At 40.2% G+C, this 19,120-nt stretch overlaps 1 protein-coding gene across 5 annotated transcripts in view; it reads right to left on the reverse strand.

The window, feature by feature from the left end:
* LOC110524243 (protein strawberry notch homolog 2) overlaps window positions 1-19,120 on the reverse strand; it is a 102,688-nt gene that overhangs the window by 42,327 nt on the left and 41,241 nt on the right. The window contains exon 1 of one of the 5 annotated variants that reach the window (XM_021603714.2): window positions 2,251-2,621. The exons of the other annotated variants lie outside the window; for them this stretch is intronic. Within the exon in view, the coding sequence (XP_021459389.1) occupies window positions 2,251-2,313 (63 nt within the window). The 5' untranslated portion in view covers window positions 2,314-2,621. Of the gene's footprint in view, window positions 1-2,250; window positions 2,622-19,120 lie in introns of those variants that run through there. 5 annotated transcript variants of the gene reach the window in all.

Below are 19,120 nucleotides of genomic sequence, written 5' to 3' on the forward strand. Positions count from 1 at the left end.
GAACAGACGACTGTCGGTTGACAAAGATTTTTTTGGGGGCGGGGACAGCCCTAAATATTATCACCTCTTGAAGAGCATAGTCAGACCTACACATTTCTGATTATTGCATGTAAAACAATTGCACACATTTAGCCCTACCAGAGTTATTTGAGTGATGTAAAATAAAAAGTGAACTACACCTAACAAGGATGAGTGGTTTAGGTTAATTTTCCAACTTTTGTGGGCTCTGCATAAAATGTTTACTTTGCAAGCTACCGGTAGAAACTTTGTACAGTTGGCTAAACAGTGGTAAGTAGACCTAATGTACTTTTTTCTCCAACCAATGTAGGCCTACCTAGCGAAGTTAGCGAACGTGATCCCCTTTCCAACATTGTTTTTAAGAGTGTTTAATTACGATTGCTGCTGACCGACATGATATAGGCTACATTGATTGATGGACCATGTCAAATTAGCTAGCAAGCTAATAACAGATCATGTCAATATGGCTAGTTAACAAGCAAACTTTCAGCAGATAAACTAAGGTCTCAAATAGTTTGATTTATATTTATTATGGATCCCCATTAGCTGGGGATTGGGGCGGCAGGTAACCTAGAGGTTAGTGTTGGGCCAGTAACCTAAAGGTTGCTAGATCGAATCCCCGAGCTGACAGAGTAAAAAAAAAATTGTTCTGCCGCTGAACAAGGCAGTTAACCCAGTGTTCCTAGGCCGTCATTGTAAATAATAATTTGTTCTTAACTGACTTCCCTAGTTAAGTAAAGGTTAAATAATGTTTTTTTGTGTTGTTTTTAAAAGCTGCTGCCACAGGGTCTGGACACATTAAGGCACATCACAAAATAAACAAAAACAAATAAAAAACAGTACATCATGATTTGAGAGCAGTCTACACTGATGACTGAAGTCTAATGGTCAACTTCACCAGGACGAGGTCTTGCCGATGTCAAGCTCTTTCCAATTGCCTAATCCCTGATGAAGTAAGCAAAATTGTTTGTTTAGCTAGCTACATGCCAAATGGATAGGTACCTTCACATATCTCAAATGACATGATCATTGGTGTTTACAGATCCAGAAAAGCATGCAGTTACTAGTTGTATAACTCTGATGATAGAGCCAAATGTGCGCAATTGTTTCGCATGGACTAACCAGAAATGTGTAGTTTTGACTATGCTCAATAGGTGATGATATTAAAAGCAAATAGTTATAACATTTGTTTAACAATCCCTTGAAAACGGCACGTAGATGTCAATGGTTTTAGCGGAGCTAGGGGCCTCCTTGCCCCCCAGCAGCCAAATCGAACGTATGACGTTTTATTGAAAATGACATTGACTATAAAGCCGTCCAATGGTCTAAGAGTAACGTGTGAAGAAGCGAATGAGCACCAGAACATATTTCAGCAATTGCTTATTGATAAGAGCAGTGCCTATACATTTCTGAAATGGCAACACCTGGGCCCTACGGTGCATTTTTTTTATTTAGCAACATGCACGTGTGCGCCTAAGTTGAAAAATGTTGGCGCACAAAGAAATTTAGGAGCACAATTAAATATACTTGAGATATTAAAGACAGAATCATAACTTTTTCTAGGCGCAGTGGTGCTCCTATTTAGGCGCATAAACAGAGTTAAATGTGTGCACTGTTGAGCCCTGAACACCTTTAGCAAATCGTCAGCGTCTGATGAAAACCACATCTCTAAAACAGAAAAGATTTAGGGGAAAAACAAAAAACTGCCACATTCACATTAACAAATACACAATTATTAAACCTCAGAAGCTATTTTGAATATCTCTTCTTGGTCCTAGAGTCATGAAATGTTCAGAGCACATTGAAGGGAGTTACTGTTTTCAATACAGGTAAAAAAATGAAAAATACATTTAAAAAATGAAGATTAGGTTTTTAGACAAAATTCAGATGAGGTCAGATGAGGCCATGATGCAAGCTAGGCAGAAAATAGTTGCGTCATAGGTGTACTGAAGATTTCTATTTTATCAAGGAGGTGTAAGGAGTAAGGAGAATGAAGCATCCTTTTTAATAACCCATTCAATAAAATAAATTACAACCACACTGAAAACAGCATTGGTAAATGCAATAGATAACACCTAATCTACATATTCTCGATCACCTATACACGACAATCAGTGTCTCAAACATTTGATTACGAAAAGAAACAATCAAATTAAAACATATACACATTTGTGTTAACCCCAGACACCAAGCTCTCTGCTTTACACACTTCAACATAAATAACAGCAGTACCTTGGGAAGTGGTCGTCCCAACTGTGAATAGAGTTTAGTCCAAAACGGCAGGATAGAAGACATGAGTCCAAAAGCTCTGGGGTGAAATACCACACTCTCCTAATTCACCTTTCCCTTAAGACAGATCCTTCCATGTGCTGGAGCAGTGGAAACACCTCACATCTGGAATGTTTCCCAAGAGCAGACGGCCCTACCAGTTCCTTCCAGAAGACACAGAAATGGACAACACACACTACAGGTAGGCTCTGGGAAGAAAACAATGCCCTAAAAACATACACTTTCTACTATGGCTGGATTGACAGGTATTTACATAGAGGTTTAAACATATTGATTGTGGTCTATTTCCTCAATGCTCTAAGGTGCTGGGGAGAGAGCAGAGGGGAGGGGGAGGGGAACAGAGGGAGGAGGGGAGGAGCTTTCAGGAAATGATGCTTCTGTTGGTAAGTGACTAGAGTTACTGGCAGTCAAGCCCATTTTACTGTACATGGTGTAACTCAACCGCATTTGTAGTTTAAACAGTCCTGCGCAAATGGGTCCTTGCTAGCGGCTCTCACGCCATTGCATACGGCCATGTTCAATGTCTTGGATCAGTATTTAATGATTATTATATTTAGAGGTTGGCTGGCTAGCAGGTTTATTTTCAGACACTGACTTTTGTCTGCCTGACAGATTAGGCTCTGTTGCAAGGCTGTGCTGCTGCTAGAAGTTAAAATTATCTGGACTTTTAATGATTGAGTTTTGCTGAGATGTCAAACTAATTAAAGAGCTAATGGAATGGGTAGTCACTCATCAGAATTGAGCTACAGTATATGAAATTGTCATTTCAAGCTGTCAAAGCACCAGACACACTGACATCTAGCTACATGATTCATAAATACGGGGAAGGATTTGATGTCTCAATCTTTAACTGTTCTGTCCACAGAGACAATCCAAAGGCTGACAATGAGTGAGTGTATATCTGATAGTTATTACTTCAAAAATCTTAGGTGTATAGCATAGGTGTATATGTAATACAGACAAACAGATAAATGCTAGGTCTACCTAAAAAAAAAAAATACATCAAGAGATTACAATGATTTAGACATATGACGGAAGGCCTCTCAACAGCTGATGTCTTCTCTATCTGCCCATCCAGAGACCTGCACAGACACACTCCATCTCCGCTTACGGGAAACAAGGCTATGATATGATTGTCAAAACATCTGGGGGAAATGCTACTGATATATTTGAATATATATATATATATATATATATATATATATATATATATATATATATATTTTTTTTTTTTCTTTTTTTTTTCTTTTTTGTATTTTATTTTTATTTTAAGGCTAGTACTAAAAAGAGAGCTACAAAATGTATTTATTTTATAGATATAAAAATCATGATTCATGTGAAACAAATCACATCCTCCTTCCTGGTAGAGGGACAGTGCATGGCCACTGCCCCCTGCTAACAGGAACAGATGGGGCATCAGGTCTACTGTGGCAACTTGTTGCCCACCTCCACTGGGCTGGTCTACGGGGGGAGACAGACTGAGTGCACCCTCTGGGTGGTGTCATGAGTGAGATTGTGGGAATCCTCTGGTCTGTAAAGGTCACTCAGAGGCTATTGGGACATTGGCAAGGATGTGTCACTGATGAGCTGCATCTTTCAAGCATTCAGTATCATCTCTCCCCTCTGTCACAGCCCAGACAATACAAACACTGTGGCAGGGTGGGCTGCTGCTGTTGTAGTTTTCAACATGTTCAATCTCTGTTGATGAGACAGAACTAAATCCATAAGAGTGTGAAACATTAAAAGCAACATTTCCCACAAATTGCAAAGTTAGTTGTTTGCCTCAACTGGGAGGACTGCCTGTAGCAAACCTTTGTTTGTTTACTGCCTGGTATAAAAGTAGGCCATCCAACAGGCAATTTGTGACACGTGTTAGAAGAGAAATGAAACTGACTTTGCAAAACAAGCCCGGAATAAGACCTGCATCTCATAATTTAACTATTAACTATTAAATCTCCAAGGCATTCTACTGCAATAAAACAAGCAGGGACAATAAAACAAGTCATTGAGCTTGATTCAGTTACAATGAAACAGAACACATGGCACCTTTCTCTTGGTACAGAACCTGACATTGTTAAGTCAACGGACATTATCCAAAATCTCTTATTGAGCCATTCCTTTGCAGTCCAGTGCTTAAGAGAGATTTACTACGGAGTTGAACATGCCTTTATTAAAGCCTCTCATATGGTCTCTCCTTGGAGGATATGAGCAGGTGGGGAGGCAGAACGGGCCAGCTCAAACACACCAATGTGACATAACAGAAGATAACCTGACATATGCACATATACAGAGGTGTGGGACACGCAGGAAGTAGCAAAGAGTATGTGCAATGTGTGTGTGTGTGTGTGTGTGTTTTAAAGCGTTGAGTGCTGAATGTGTATAGCCGTGGACGTAGAGCTCTGTTCACTCGTCACTCTAGACTGTGGCTTAGAGGAGAGATGTATGGTTCGTAAAAGTGCTCCCCTACTATTCTTCTTCCAGTAAGCACTAAGCAGGGCAGTATTTTTCTTATTTTCCCTGAATCATGACATACAGCAAATCAGATGGTCTGTGCGGAGAGTTCAGACCTCAGAGCTCGTGACCCAGGCCACAAGCCGTCTGACTCTAAAATCAGTGACAACATGCTAGCATCATGCCACAGAAAGTACTCTCTCTAGCAAGAATGCTAGCCATGTGTTTACATGCATTCTGATTTCAGGTAAACACACATGTAGGCGAGCATGAACACAGAGCGCCAAAAACTCTCCACCGCTCCTTACACATCCTCACCTACTAAGTGCAGCACTGTTTTTAAATGATTTTTTTTATTTTTAATGATTTTGTTGGAGGAACAAAAAAAGCCGATACCGATTATTCAGCCGATTTTTAAAATGTATTTGTAATAATGACAATTACAACAATACTGAATAAACACTTATTTTGACTAAATATAATACATCAATAAAATCAATTTAGCCTTAAATAAATAATGAAACATTTTCAATTTGTTTAAATAATGCAAAAACAAAATGTTGGAGAAGAAAGTAAAAGTGCAATATGTGCCATGTAAAAAAGCTAACGTTTAAGTTCCTTGCTCAGTACATGAGAACATAATGAAAGCTGGTGGTTCCTTTTAACATGAGTCTTCAATATTCCCAGGTGTGTTTTACATTGTAAACTGCTCAAAAAAATAAAGGGAACACTAAAATAACACATTCTAGATCTGAATGAAATCTTCTTATTAAATACTTTTTTCTTTACATAGTTGAATGTGCTGACAACAAAATCATATAAAAATTATGGAAATCAAATGTATCAACCCATGGAGGTCTGGATTTGGAGTCACACTCAAAATTAATGTGGAAAACCACACTACAGGCTGATCCAACTTTGAAGTAATGTCCTTAAAACAAGTCAAAATGAGGCTCAGTCGTGTGTCTGGCCTCCACGTGCCTGTATGACCTCCCTACAACGCCTGGGCATGCTCCTGATGAGGTGGCGGATGGTCTCCTGAGGGATCTCCTCCCAGACCTGGACTAAAGCATCCGCCAACTCCTGGACAGTCTGTGGTGCAACGTGGCGTTGGTGGATGGAGCGAGACATGATGTCCCAGATGTGCTCAATTGGATTCAGGTCTGGGGAACGGGCGGGCCAGTCCATAGCATCAATGCCTTCCTCTTGCAGGAACTGCTGACACACTCCAGCCACATGAGGTCTAGCATTGTCTTGCATTAGGAGGAACCCAGGGCCAACCGCACTAGCATATGGTCTCACAAGGGGTCTGAGGATCTCATCTCGGTACCTAATGACAGTCAGGCTACCTCTGGCGAGCACATGGAGGGCTGTGAGGCCCACCAAAGAAATGCCACCCCACACCATGACTGACCCACCGCCAAACCGGTCATGCTGGAGGATGTTGCAGGCAGCAGAACGTTCTCCACGGTGTCTCCAGACTCTGTCACGTCTGTCACATGTACTCAGTGCGAACCTGCTTTCATCTGTGAAGAGCACAGGGCGCCAGTGGTGAATTTGCCAATCTAGGTGTTCTCTGGCAAATGCCAAACATCCTGCAGGGTGTTGGGCTGTAAGCACAACCCCCACCTGTGGACGTCGGGCCCTCATACCACCCTCATGGAGTCTGTTTCTGACCGTTTGAGCAGACACATGCACATTTGTGGCCTGCTGGAGGTCATTTTGCAGGGCTCTGGCAGTGCTCCTCCTGCTCCTCCTTGCACAAAGGCGGAGGTAGCGGTCCTGCTGCTGGGTTGTTGGCCTCCTACGTCCTCCTCCACTGGCCTGTCTCCTGGTAGCGCCTCCATGCTCTGGACACTACGCTGACAGACACAGCAAACCTTTTTGCCACAGCTCGCATTGATGTGCCATCCTGGATGAGCTGCACTACCTGAGCCACTTGTGTGAGTTGTAGACTCCGTCTCATGCTACCACTAGAGTGATAGCACCGCCAGCATTCAAAAGTGACCAAAACATCAGCCAGGAAGCATAGGAACTGAGAAGTGGTCTGTGGTCACCACCTGCGAAACTACTCCTTAATTGGGGGTGTCTTGCTAATTGCCTATAAATTTCCACCTGTTGTCTATTCCATTTGCACAACAGCATGTGAAATTTATTGTCAATCAGTGTTGCTTCCTAAGTGGACAGTTTGATTTCACAGAAGTGTGATTGACTTGGAGTTACATTATGTTGTTTAAGTGTTCCCTTTATTTTTTTGAGCAGTGTATTTAAAGGACTATTTCTCTCTATTCCAAAAAACAAAACGTTTATTCTTTCAGTGAAATACGGAACTGTTCCGTATTTTATCTAACGGATGGCATCAATAAGTCTAAATATTGATGTTATATTGCACAACCTTCAATGTTGTCATAATTACGTAAAATTCTGGCAAATTAGTTCGCAATGAGCCAGGCGGCCCAAACTGTTGCATATACCCTGACTCTGCGTGCAATGAACGCAAGAGACGTGACAATTTCACCTGGTTAATATTGCCTGCTAACCTGGATTTCTTTTAGCTAAATATGCAGGTTTAAAAATATATAAAAATATATACTTCTGTGTATTGATTTTAAGAAAGGCATTGATGTTTATGGTTAGGTACAGTCGTGCAACGATTGTGCTTTTTTCGCAAATGCGCTTTTGTTAAATCATCCCCCGTTTGGCGGATTTGGCTGTCTTTATTAGGAAGAAATCATCTTCACACAGTTCGCAACGAGCCAGGCGGCCCAAACTCCTGCACATACCTTGACTGTTGCAAGAAAAGTGACACAATTTACCTAGTTAAAAGAAATTAATGTTAGCAGGCAATATTAACTAAATATGCAGGTTTAAAAATATATACTTGTGTATTGATTTTAAGAAAGGCATTGATGTTTATGGTTGGGTACACAACAGTCCTTTTTCGCGAATGCGCACCGCATCGTTTACACGCAACGCAGGACACGCTAGATAAACTAGTAATATCAACCACGTTTGCTAGTGATTATGATTGATTGATTGTTTTTATAAGATCATTTTAAATGCTAGCTAGCAACTTTCCTTGGCTTCTTACTGCATTCACGTAACAGGCAGGCTCCTCGTGGAGTGCAATGTAAAGCAGGTGTTAGAGCGTTGGACTAGTTAACTGTAAGGTTGCAAGATTGAATCCCCGAGCTGAGAAGGTAAAAATCTGTCGTTCTGCCCCTGAACAAGGAAGTTAACCCACCGTTCCTAGGCCGTCATTGAAAATAAGAATGTGTTCTTTACTGACTTGCCTAGTTAAATAAAGGTGTAAAAATAAATATATATATTTTTTTTTAAAGGCCAAATCGGTGTCCAAAAATACCTATTTCCGAATGTTATGAAAACTTGAACTCGGCCCTAATTAAATCGGCCATTCCGATTAAATCGGTCGACCTCTACTACAGAGGCCCAAGGCACTTGCCACATACACACCGCAAGCATACACACTCCTATTACTTCTCCCCTCACAGAGCCAATCAGTTTCTGCCGAGTATCAGAAGGGACCTCCTTACCAGCCATTTTAATCAGAAAGCACTCAGGGCAGCTGATGTTAGGAGACCAACAATAATTACATTCAAGAGCACAATGGAAATGTCTCCATTCTCCATGGTAACCAGGGTCAGGTTCTTGAGTCCAGAGTTCACAGTATAGCCTTCATATGGATAGATAGGCCTAATGAATAAATCAGTGATGCACTCAATGATCATTCATAGATTACATGGTAGAGTAATATTTCTCAGACTCAAAATATGGTTAATCTCCATTCCCCAGATGAACATTTAGTGCACAGCAGTGCATTTCTAAACAATAAGGATATCCTGATTGAGCTCTACACCAGAGAAACGACAAACTAGCCCTATCGGATGCCGTGTCTATTAAAGGCTGCACCTCTGATTGGATTTCACTCGGAGGGGACATTCATAAAATATAATTTATTGAGTAACAGTTGGACCTGCGTAACTTCAGAGCTAGCATACAGTACTCTACCAGCCGGTTGAAGCATAATATAATTGTGTCACTCAGGCAGTTTATCAGGAGCACAATTACGACATACATCCTCCACACACTATACATAGGCCTAGTGTTACCATGCTGTAATATTGAAAGGAGTGAGTGGCATGGAGGGAGAGTGGGGGAAGGGGCAGAGAGAGATGGTGCTCATGGTTGAGTGTTTCAGGATTACTCATGACCCCGTGACTTACATTTTCTCTGCCTGCCTTGTGCTGAAGCCCCTTTTCACACGCACACATGGATGCAGTGTGGTCAGACTGAACAACCAGCACTCAGACAGCTCCACTGCTTTTTACAAGCCAGGAAGCTACTGGGGCTGTTCAGAGGTGAAGGATTTTTTTGAAACCGTTAAACATTGTGCTCAAACGTAACATAGTCTAGGAGGGTGAGTCTAAATTTCAAGGATGACAGTCATCTACTGGCCCAGACATGGTGTATTTTTTAAACGCATTGGGGTCATGCAGGGCCTATAGGTTGGCATGCTTTCTCTATATTCAACTATTAATGTGAAACTTTTTATTATTAAGTATTAAAAAGCTATGTAATATAATTTAGCAATATAAATTATGCTATTATTTAGAACAAAAAAAATAATCGCATTCATTTTTGTTTCTAAAGAATGTCATTTTTGACATTTTTTGACATCCCAAAATAGGACATTGGCTCTTCAAAACAACTGCGTTCCAAATGAGATAGACCTGGCTATATTAGGCTAGCCAGGATGACTGATAGGTGTCTTTTTATAGCTTTTTGCCAGCTTTAAACAGTAGCCAGCATATTGCTAGTATGTTCAGGACATCAACCACCCGAGCCACTGCCTGTTCACCCCGCTATCATCCAGAAGGCGAGGTCAGTACAGGTGCATCAAAGCTGGGACCGAGAGACTGAAAAACAGCTTCTATCTCAAGGCCATCAGACTGTTAAACAGCCACCACTAACACTGAGTGGCTGCTGCCAACACACTGACACTGACTCAACTCCAGCCACTTTAATAATGGGAATTGATGGGAAATGATGTAAATATATCACTAGCCACTTTAAACAATGCTACCTTATATAAATGTTACTTACCCTACATTATTCATCTCATATGCATACGTATATACTGTACTCTATATCATCGACGGTATCCTTATGTAATACATGTATCACTAGCCACTTTATACTATACTATGCCACTTTGTTTACATACTCATCTCATTTGTACATGCTGTACCCGATACCATCTACTGTATCTTGCCTATGCTGCTCTGTACCATCACTCATTCATATATCCTTATGTACATATTCTTTATCCCCTTACACTGTGTACAAGACAGTAGTTTTGGAATTGTTAGTTAGATTACTTGTTATTACTGCATTGTCGGAACTAGAAGCACAAGCATTTCGCTACACTCGCATTAACATCTGCTAACCATGTGTATGTGACAAATAAAATTTGATTTGATTTGATTTCACTATTGAAGGTTTAATTTGTACATCCCCCCCCCCCAACGCAATAAAATAAATAACCTCAGCAAGTAGATTGATGGGAGCTTCTTTTTGCTATTGACAGCTTAAAATGTGCTGTGTGAAGGCATCAACTCGTACTGATGGAGTGCTCAAGAAGTTGTGACTGGTAGAGTGGTGGGGCTTGAATGAACTGCCAATCATATTGTGTATATGAAATATGATTTTTCCATGTGTAGTCTTCAATGGTAGACTGACAGAGCAGTTAAACGTTTAACTGGAATGCAAAAATGTGCTGAAAAGTTACCGGCCCAACATGGTTTTACTGGCCCTAGGCCAGCGAGACATCGTTAAGGTTGTGACACTGCTTGTCCCCTGGCACTTCAACAAGAACAAAGCAACATTGAGACCTACTAGGGAAATCCCACGAGTCACATGAAATACAACAAGGAATATACATGAAGTAAAATTGTTCTTATATGGCAAAGGCAGGCTGCTATTTTTGTTTTCCTAAAAACCCCATCTTGAATATCATATGGTAATCAAATTGAAATCAAGGGCTCATTGAGCCTCATGTGTTTCCAAAGCAAAACAGACATTTTGGAGGTAAGGTTATGTCATATGATGCCAGGGCAATAGTCTTCCCCTGGTGTTTCTTGTTATGCATTATTGAGGTTAGGATTGAAGGGCGAGGTGTTTGTCAGAGTGTGAGAGTCTGGTAGTGTATGTGTGTACTGTATGTACACTACCAAAAATGTGTGTAGTGCCTGTTCTGCTCGAAATAGTTGCTCGTAGAACATCTCATTTTAAGATCATGGGCATTAATAAGGAGTTGGTCCCCCCTTTGCTGCTATAACAGCCTCCACTCTTCTGGGAAGGCTTTCCACTAGATTTTGTAAAATTGCTGCAATGACTTGCCCCCATTCAGCCTAGGGCTGGGCAATATGGTCTAAAACTCATATCTAACATTTTTCACATTTATGGGCGATCCACAACATATCTTGATTTAAAAAAAATGTTCTCTAAATAAGCTTTGCTGTACAATTAAAGGTCAAATAAACTGCATTTAAAACAGTCAGAACAGTCAGAAATACATAATGAATTCAGAGCTTGTGTACCAAGACTGAATATGCCTTCCACAAGCACTTTTGTTTAATCAAAAGTTGTACCTGCTTTTTTTTGCAATAATCACTGACCTGGCATTTGTTTTTATAAACATGCCCTTTTTGTAACAAATTTAACCAGAACGATGCACAATCACTGATGTAGCAGGCATTACAGAAAATTTAAACCAGTCTCAAACAATCTCTCAAGCACAAGCCCATGTGCTAGTGAGTCGCCAGGTAATATTTATATTTCAAGTTTAGCCAACTTGGATGTAGGTATAATTTCACCAGCTCGGAATTCAGCTAACAAGGTAAAACAGTTGAATTGTTATTGAGTGCAACCTTATGTCCGTCTCCAAATGTTTGAACAGCATGCTAGCCTGTCCACTTTGTTCAGATGTTGAAATCAAGTGCCCTACCTTATTTCTCAGGAAGAGTTGCCAATTCCTTTTATAAATTGTTTAATGCTTATTGCACATTTCTAAAAACAGACTAAACAGCTAATATAAACAATCACAACAATTCTGCTAGCATTACGTGCTACCGTAATGCGCACGCGACAAACTGCGCATTCATTTTCCAGAATTAATGCTCATCTGTTTAGTAGTGCCTGTTCTGCTCGAAATTTGATGAGTTGAAAGGTTAACTTCTCTATTAAAGTCGAATGTTAATTTGTGTCCATATGACCGAGTCGGTGGGACCAACCCTCAAATGCAAATAGCGAATTGAAACCGTCAGAGAGGAAGAAGTGCTCTCATCTTTGTTGTTGTGAGTGGTAGGGGGAGGGGCTTTTGAGAAAGAGGCAAAGCGAGAGGTTTCACTCACCCAATGCATTTATTTTGAATCAAAGCCTTCCTGCCTTTAGGACAACGACTCCCAGTATTAGGGATGAGACATGAGCATCCCGTCATTATGTGACTGTTTCAGGAAAATAGGCGAATGTCGCAAGACTTAAGGAGAGCCATTTAAACTTTTTTTGGCAGAAATGTCTACTGGAACACGTGAACTTTCATGCCATCTGTAAATATGAATAAAATTGTTAAAATTAAGAGTTTGGAGGGTTAAGCCACAGAAACAGCAACCTTCCCACTAGCCATGATTGGCTGAGATAATGAGTGGGCTGGACATGTCGAGAGGGGAGTTCGGATCTGTCTGCCATTTGGACGTCTATTTGAGCTGGTCAGTCTGTTGGTAATCCTGTCGAACGCATCTGTTTTTAATGTATTGTGTAGTGGAGCTGCATAAGTGTTGCTCTCCACTTTCTGGAGGATCAAGTTTTGAAATCAGAGTATGATAGCTAAAGAGATGGCGAAAACACCTGTTTCAGGATTACAGGGCAACCGTGGCGTGGCATCCATGCATGACTATGCGTGTACGGGTAAGAGTCTAGCTAGCTACATTCAGATATTACATGTTTCTAATTTTGACAGAAAGTGGTTTCATTTCAAGCTAAAGTGTACTGTTAGCTAGCTAACGTTAGCTGGCTGGCTCCCTAGTTAGCGTCATGTGTATAAAGTTATTATTCATATCCCAGAACTGTTTGCTTTTCTAGTTAGAACCTAATGTTAGCTAGCTAATATTGAACCTGGGTGGTTATTCATGGAGGGTAGTAACATGATTTGGCACTATGATAGCTAACGTTAGGTGTGTGATCTTAGACGTTTACCTTGGCAGGTTCATTGTTTACCTAGCTAGATAACTTAATGTCTTAAGCTCAAGTGTCCAATACCCGTTGAATATGGTTGGTGACAGTAAAAGTCTGCAAAAAAGAGTGATGAAATTGTTGCCAGCAGAGCTGGTTAGGCTGTTTTCATGTTAAATCATCAGCCAGAAACGAGATGTGTTGAGCTAAAGCTTAAGAGGGTGTGAACGATGCTGAATGGGTGTAGACAAAAAGCTCTTCACTAGAAACCAAAACATTACAAGGCTATTTTCTCAAAAGTGAGTTTACAAGTTTAATAACTTAAAGCATAATTACTTTCCCATTGTTCCTCAAAAATGCAGTGTATGATACCATTTTGTAGCTGAGGCTCTACTTTTATCCAATGTAAAAATAAAAAAATATTTTTTTTTCTACATAAGACCAAATCCAGATGGTGAGCCACATCTGGTGTAAATGGGAAGGTGCACAGCAAAAAAGGAGGTAACGAGAAGACACCAAAAAGACATAAGAACAAGCGGAAATAAAATGCGATTAAAAACAGAAAATAAAATAACTTGATTCTGCGATAAAGGCATTTGGAATATAGTGTAAAAACATACATTTGAATGAATTTGATATAGCCCAGGCTTAATTCAGCAAAACAATAGCATTAGTGTGAGGTTGACATTGTAACATTAAGATTTCCCTTCACTGGAACTAAGGGGCCTAGCACGAACCATGAAGAAACAGCCCCAGACCATTATTCCTCTTCCACCAAATGTTAGTTGGCACTATGCATACAGGCATGTAGCATTCTACTGGCTTCTGCCAAACCCAGAATTGTTTGTCAGACTGCCAGCAGGTGAAGAGTGATTCATCACTCCAAAGAAGGCATTTCCACGGCTCCAAAGTCCAATGGCGGAGAGCTTTACACAGATCCAGTCGACTTTTGGCATTGCGCTCTTAGGCTTGTGTGAGGCTGCTTGGCCCTGGAAACCCATTTCATAAAGCTCCGAACTAACAGTTAGTGTGCCGAAGTTGCTTCCAGAGGCAGAGCAACCGAGCAAAGACGATTTTTATGTGCTACACGCTTCAGCACAATCTATGAAGATTGCATGGCTGTGTGCTCAATTTTATACACCGGTCAGCAACAGGTATGGCTGAAATAGCTGAAACCACTAATTTGAAGGGGTATCCACATACGTTTGTTTGTTTATGCATGTACAGTTGAAGTCGAAAGTTTACATACACTTAGGTTAGAGTCATTAAACTCGTTTTCAACCACTCCACTAATTTATTGTTAACAAACTATAGTTTTGGCAAGTCGGTTAGAACATCTACTTTGTGCATGACACAAGTCATTTTTCCAACAACACAGATGTACCTGTGGATGCATTTCAAGGCCTACCTTCAAACTCAGTGCCTCAATGCTTGACATCATAGGAAAATCAAAAGAAATCAGCCAAGACCTTAGAAAATAAAATTGTAGACCTCCACAAGTCTGGTTCATCCTTGGGAGCAATTTCCAAATGCCTGAAGGTACCACGTTCATCTGTACAAATAATAGTACGCAAATATAAACACCATGGGACCACGCAGCCGTCATACCGCTCAGAAAGGAGACGCGTTCTGTCTCCTAGAGATGAACGTACTTTGGTGCGAAAAGTGCAAATCAATCCCAGAACATCAGCAAAGGACCTTGAAGATGCTGGAGTTAACGGGTACAAAATATCTATATCCACAGTAAAGCGAGTCTACCTGGTTAAATAACGGTGAAATAAATAAATAAAACAGTAAAGCGAGTCCTATATCGACATAACCTGAAACGCCACTCAGCAAGGAAGAAGCCACTGCTCCAAAACCGCCATAAAAAAGCCTGACTATGGTTTACAACTGCACATCAAATGAAAGTGTATTTGTCACATGCGCTGAATACAACAGGTACATTCACCTTACAGTGAAATGCTTATTTACAGGCTCTAACCGATAGTGTGAGAAAAAAAGTGTGTGTGTAGGTAAGTAAAGAAATAAAACAGTAAAAACATTTGAAAAAAAGAGTAGCAAGGCTATATACAGATACCAGTTAGTCAGGCTTATTGAGGTAGTATGTACATGTAGGTATCGTTAAAGTGACTATGCATATATGATGAACAGAGAGTAGCAGATGCGTAAAAAGAGGGGTTGGCGGGTGGTGGGACACAATGCAGATAGCCAGGTTAGCCAATGTGCGGGAGCACTGGTTGGTCGAGCCAATTGTGGTAGTATGTACATGAATATATAGTTAAAGTGACTATGCATATATGATAAACAGAGAGTAGCAGCAGCGTAAAAGAGGGGTTGGGGGGCACACAATGCAAATAGTCTGGGTAACCATTAGGCTACCTGTTCAAGAGTCTTGTGGCTTGGGAGTAAAAACTGTTGAGAAGGGGACTTCCCAAAATAGATTGCATCAGGAGGCAGGAAAATTATGTGGATATATTGAAGCAACATTTCAAGACGTTAGTCAGGAAGTTAAAGCTTGGTCGCAAATGGGTCTTCCAATTGGACAATGACCCAAAGCATACTTCCAAAGTTGTGGCAAAATGGCTTTAGGACAACAAAGTCAAAGTATTGGAGTGGCCATCACAAAGCCAAGTTAAACAATGTTAAGGCAATGCTACCAAATACTAATTGAGTGTTTGTAAACTTCTGACCCACTAGGAATGGTATGAAAGAAATAAAATCACTAATATTATTCTGACATTTCACATTCTTAAAATAAAATGGTGATCCTAACTGACCTAAAAACAGGGAATATTTACTAGGATTAAATGTCAGGAATTGTGAAAAACTGAGTTTAAATGTATTTGGATAAGATGCATGTAAACTTCCGACTTCAACTGTATGTATGTATGCATCTACGTACACTATTGTTCCAAATTTTGGGGTCACTTAGAAATGTCCTTGTTTTGGAAAGAAAAGCAATTTTTTTGTCCATTAACTTCTTCGATATAGGGGGCGCTCTTTTCATTTTTGGATAAAAAAACGTTCCCGTTTTAAACAAGATATTTTGTCACGAAAAGATGCTCGACTATGCATATAATTGACAGCTTTGGAAAGAAAACACTGACGTTTCCAAAACTGCAAAGATATTATATGTGAGTGCCACAGAACTGATGCTACAGGCGAAACCAAGATGATATTTCAAACAGGAAATGCACCAGATTTTGAAGGCGCTGTGTTCCAATGTCTCCTTATATGGCTGTGAATGCGCAAGGAATGAGCCTACACTTTCTGTAATTTCCCCAAGGTGTCTGCAGCATTGTGACGTATTTGTAGGCATATCATTGGAAGATTGGCCATAAGAGACTACATTTACCAGGTGCTCGCTTGGTGTCCTCCGTTGCAATTATTGCGTAATCTCCAGCTGCGTGCATTTTTCCATTTGCTTCAGAGGAGAAACCCAACTGCCACGAATGACTTATCATCGAATAGATATGTGAAAAACACCTTGAGGATTGATTCTAAACAATGTTTGCCATGTTTGTCGATATTATGGAGTTAATTTGGAAAAAAGTTTGGCGTTGTAATGACTGAATTATCGTTTTTTTTTTTTTTTGCCAAACGTGATGAACAAAACAGAGCGATTTCTCCTACACAAATAATATTTTTGGAAAAACTGAACATTTGCTATCTAACTGAGAGTCTCCTCATTGAAAACATCCGAAGTTCTTCAAAGGTAAATTATTTTTATTTGAATGCTTTTCTTGTTTTTGTGAAAATGTTGCCTGCTGAATGCTAGGCTTAATGCTATGCTAGCTATCAATACTCTTACACAAATGCTTGTGTAGCTATGGTTGAAAAGCATATTTTGAAAATCTGGAGATGACAGTGTTGTTAACAAAAGGCTAAGCTTGTGAGCCAATATATTTATTTCATTTGCGATTTTCATGAATAGTTAACGTTGCGTTATGCTAATGAGCTTGAGGCTATGATTACGCTCCTGGATATGGGATTGCTCGACGCAAGAAGTTAAAGTAACATCAAATTGATCAGAATTACAGTGTAGACATTGTTAATGTTGCAAATGACTATTGTAGCTGGAAACAGCTGATTTATAATGGAATATCTACATAGGCGTACAGAGGACCATTATCAGCAACCATCAACCCTTTGTTCCAATAGCACATTGTGTTAGCTAATCCAAATTTATTATTTTAAAAAGGGCTAATTGATCATTAGAAAACCCTTTTGCAATTATGTTAGCAGAGTTGAAAACTGATTTACTGATTAAAGAAGCAATAAATCTGTCCATCTTTAGACTAGTTGAGGTTCTGGAGCATCAGCATTTGTGGGTTCGATTACAGGCTCAAAATGGCCAGAAACAAGGCACTTTCTTCTGGACTCGTTAGTCTTTTTTTTTGTTCTCAGAAATGAAAGCTATTCCATGTGCGATATTGCCAAGAACCTGAAGATCTCTTGCAAGGCGGTGTACTACTCCCTTCACAGAACAGCGCAAACTGGCTCTAACCAGAATAGAAAGAGAAGTGGGAGGGCCTGGAGCACAACTAAGCAAGAGGACAATTACATTAGTGTCTAGGTTGAGAACTGGCAGCTTCATTAAATTAAAATCCTCAACTGGTAGCTTCATTAAATAGTACCCTCATTAAATGGTACCCTTTTCGATTGCATTGCAAAGAAGGGTACCTATTGGCAGATTAGTAAAAAAATAAATAAAAGCAGACATTGAATATCCCTTTGAGCATGGTGAAATTATCAATTACACTTCGGATGCTATATCAATGCACCCAGTTACTACAACAATACAGACGCCTTCCTAACTCAATTGCCAGAAAGGAAGAACACCGCTCAGGGATTTCACCATGAGGTCAATGTAGACTTTAATGGCTGTGATAGGATACAACTGAGGATGGATCAACAACGTTGTAGTTACTCAACGATACTAACCTAATTGAGAGTGAAAAGGACGCCTGTACAGAATAAAAATATTCCAAAACATGCACCCTGTTCGCAACAGGGCACTAAAGTAACACTCCTAAAAAATTGGCAAAGCAATTCACTTTTTCCCCTGAATACAAAGCGTTACGTTTGGGGCAAATCCAATACATCACGAGTATCATTCTCCATATTTTCAAGCATAGTGCTTGTAATCGGACTGGGGAGTTGGTCAAGATAAAAAAGAAGCGGCATGGAGGTAAGCACAGGCAAAATATTAGAGGAAAACCTGGTTCAGTCTGCTTTCCACCAGACACTGGGAGATTAATTTGCTTTGTAGCAGGACAATAATCTAAAACAAAAGGCCAAATCTACACTGGAGTTGCTTACCAAGAATACAGTGAACATTCCAGTTTTGACTTAAATCTATGGCAAGACCTGAAAATGGTTGTATAGCAATGATCAACAACCAATTTGACAGAGCTTGAAGAATTTTGAAAAGAATAGGCACATTTCGGAAAGCTTTTAACTTACCCAGAAAGGCGTCTACAAAGTATAGACACAGGAGTGTGAATACTTAAGTATATCAGATATTTCTGTACTTCATTTTCAATACATTTGCTAACCTTTTTAAAACATGTTTTCACTTTGTCATTATGGGGTATTGTGCATTTATGGGTGAGAAAAAAAATCTATAAAATACATTTTGAATTCAGGCTGCAACCAAATGTGTAATAAGTCAAAGGATATGAATACTTTCTGAAGGGTATATGAGTAAGGAGTTTGGTACAGCGTGTGCAGCACCCGTCTACACCACACAGCTGGGCAGTACCAGGGAGCTGCAGGGCCTTCACTCCGAGGCCTTTGTGTGCACTTGGCAGGTGGCACACTGGGGTCAGAGGCTCTTCATTAAGTACATAGGCCCAGCCCAGCCGCTGTTAAACCGTCATTACTCTGATACAGGACAGGACGGACGTAAGAGGCATAGTGACTGGCTCTTTAGTAACACATCACTGCTCTCCTATACCACACACAGCTACTGGCGCTCTGCGAGGAGATTCCCCAACATTCAACCCCATACAAATAAGCCAAGATGAGATGTGAAGTCACTCGCCTGTGTTGTTAGGGCTTCTCAGTCAGCGGAGGGGAGAGATTACTTTTCCATATGGGAATTAAG

Source organism: Oncorhynchus mykiss, chromosome 5, assembly GCF_013265735.2.
Source record: "Oncorhynchus mykiss isolate Arlee chromosome 5, USDA_OmykA_1.1, whole genome shotgun sequence".
In the NCBI taxonomy this organism is placed as follows: domain Eukaryota; kingdom Metazoa; phylum Chordata; class Actinopteri; order Salmoniformes; family Salmonidae; genus Oncorhynchus; species Oncorhynchus mykiss.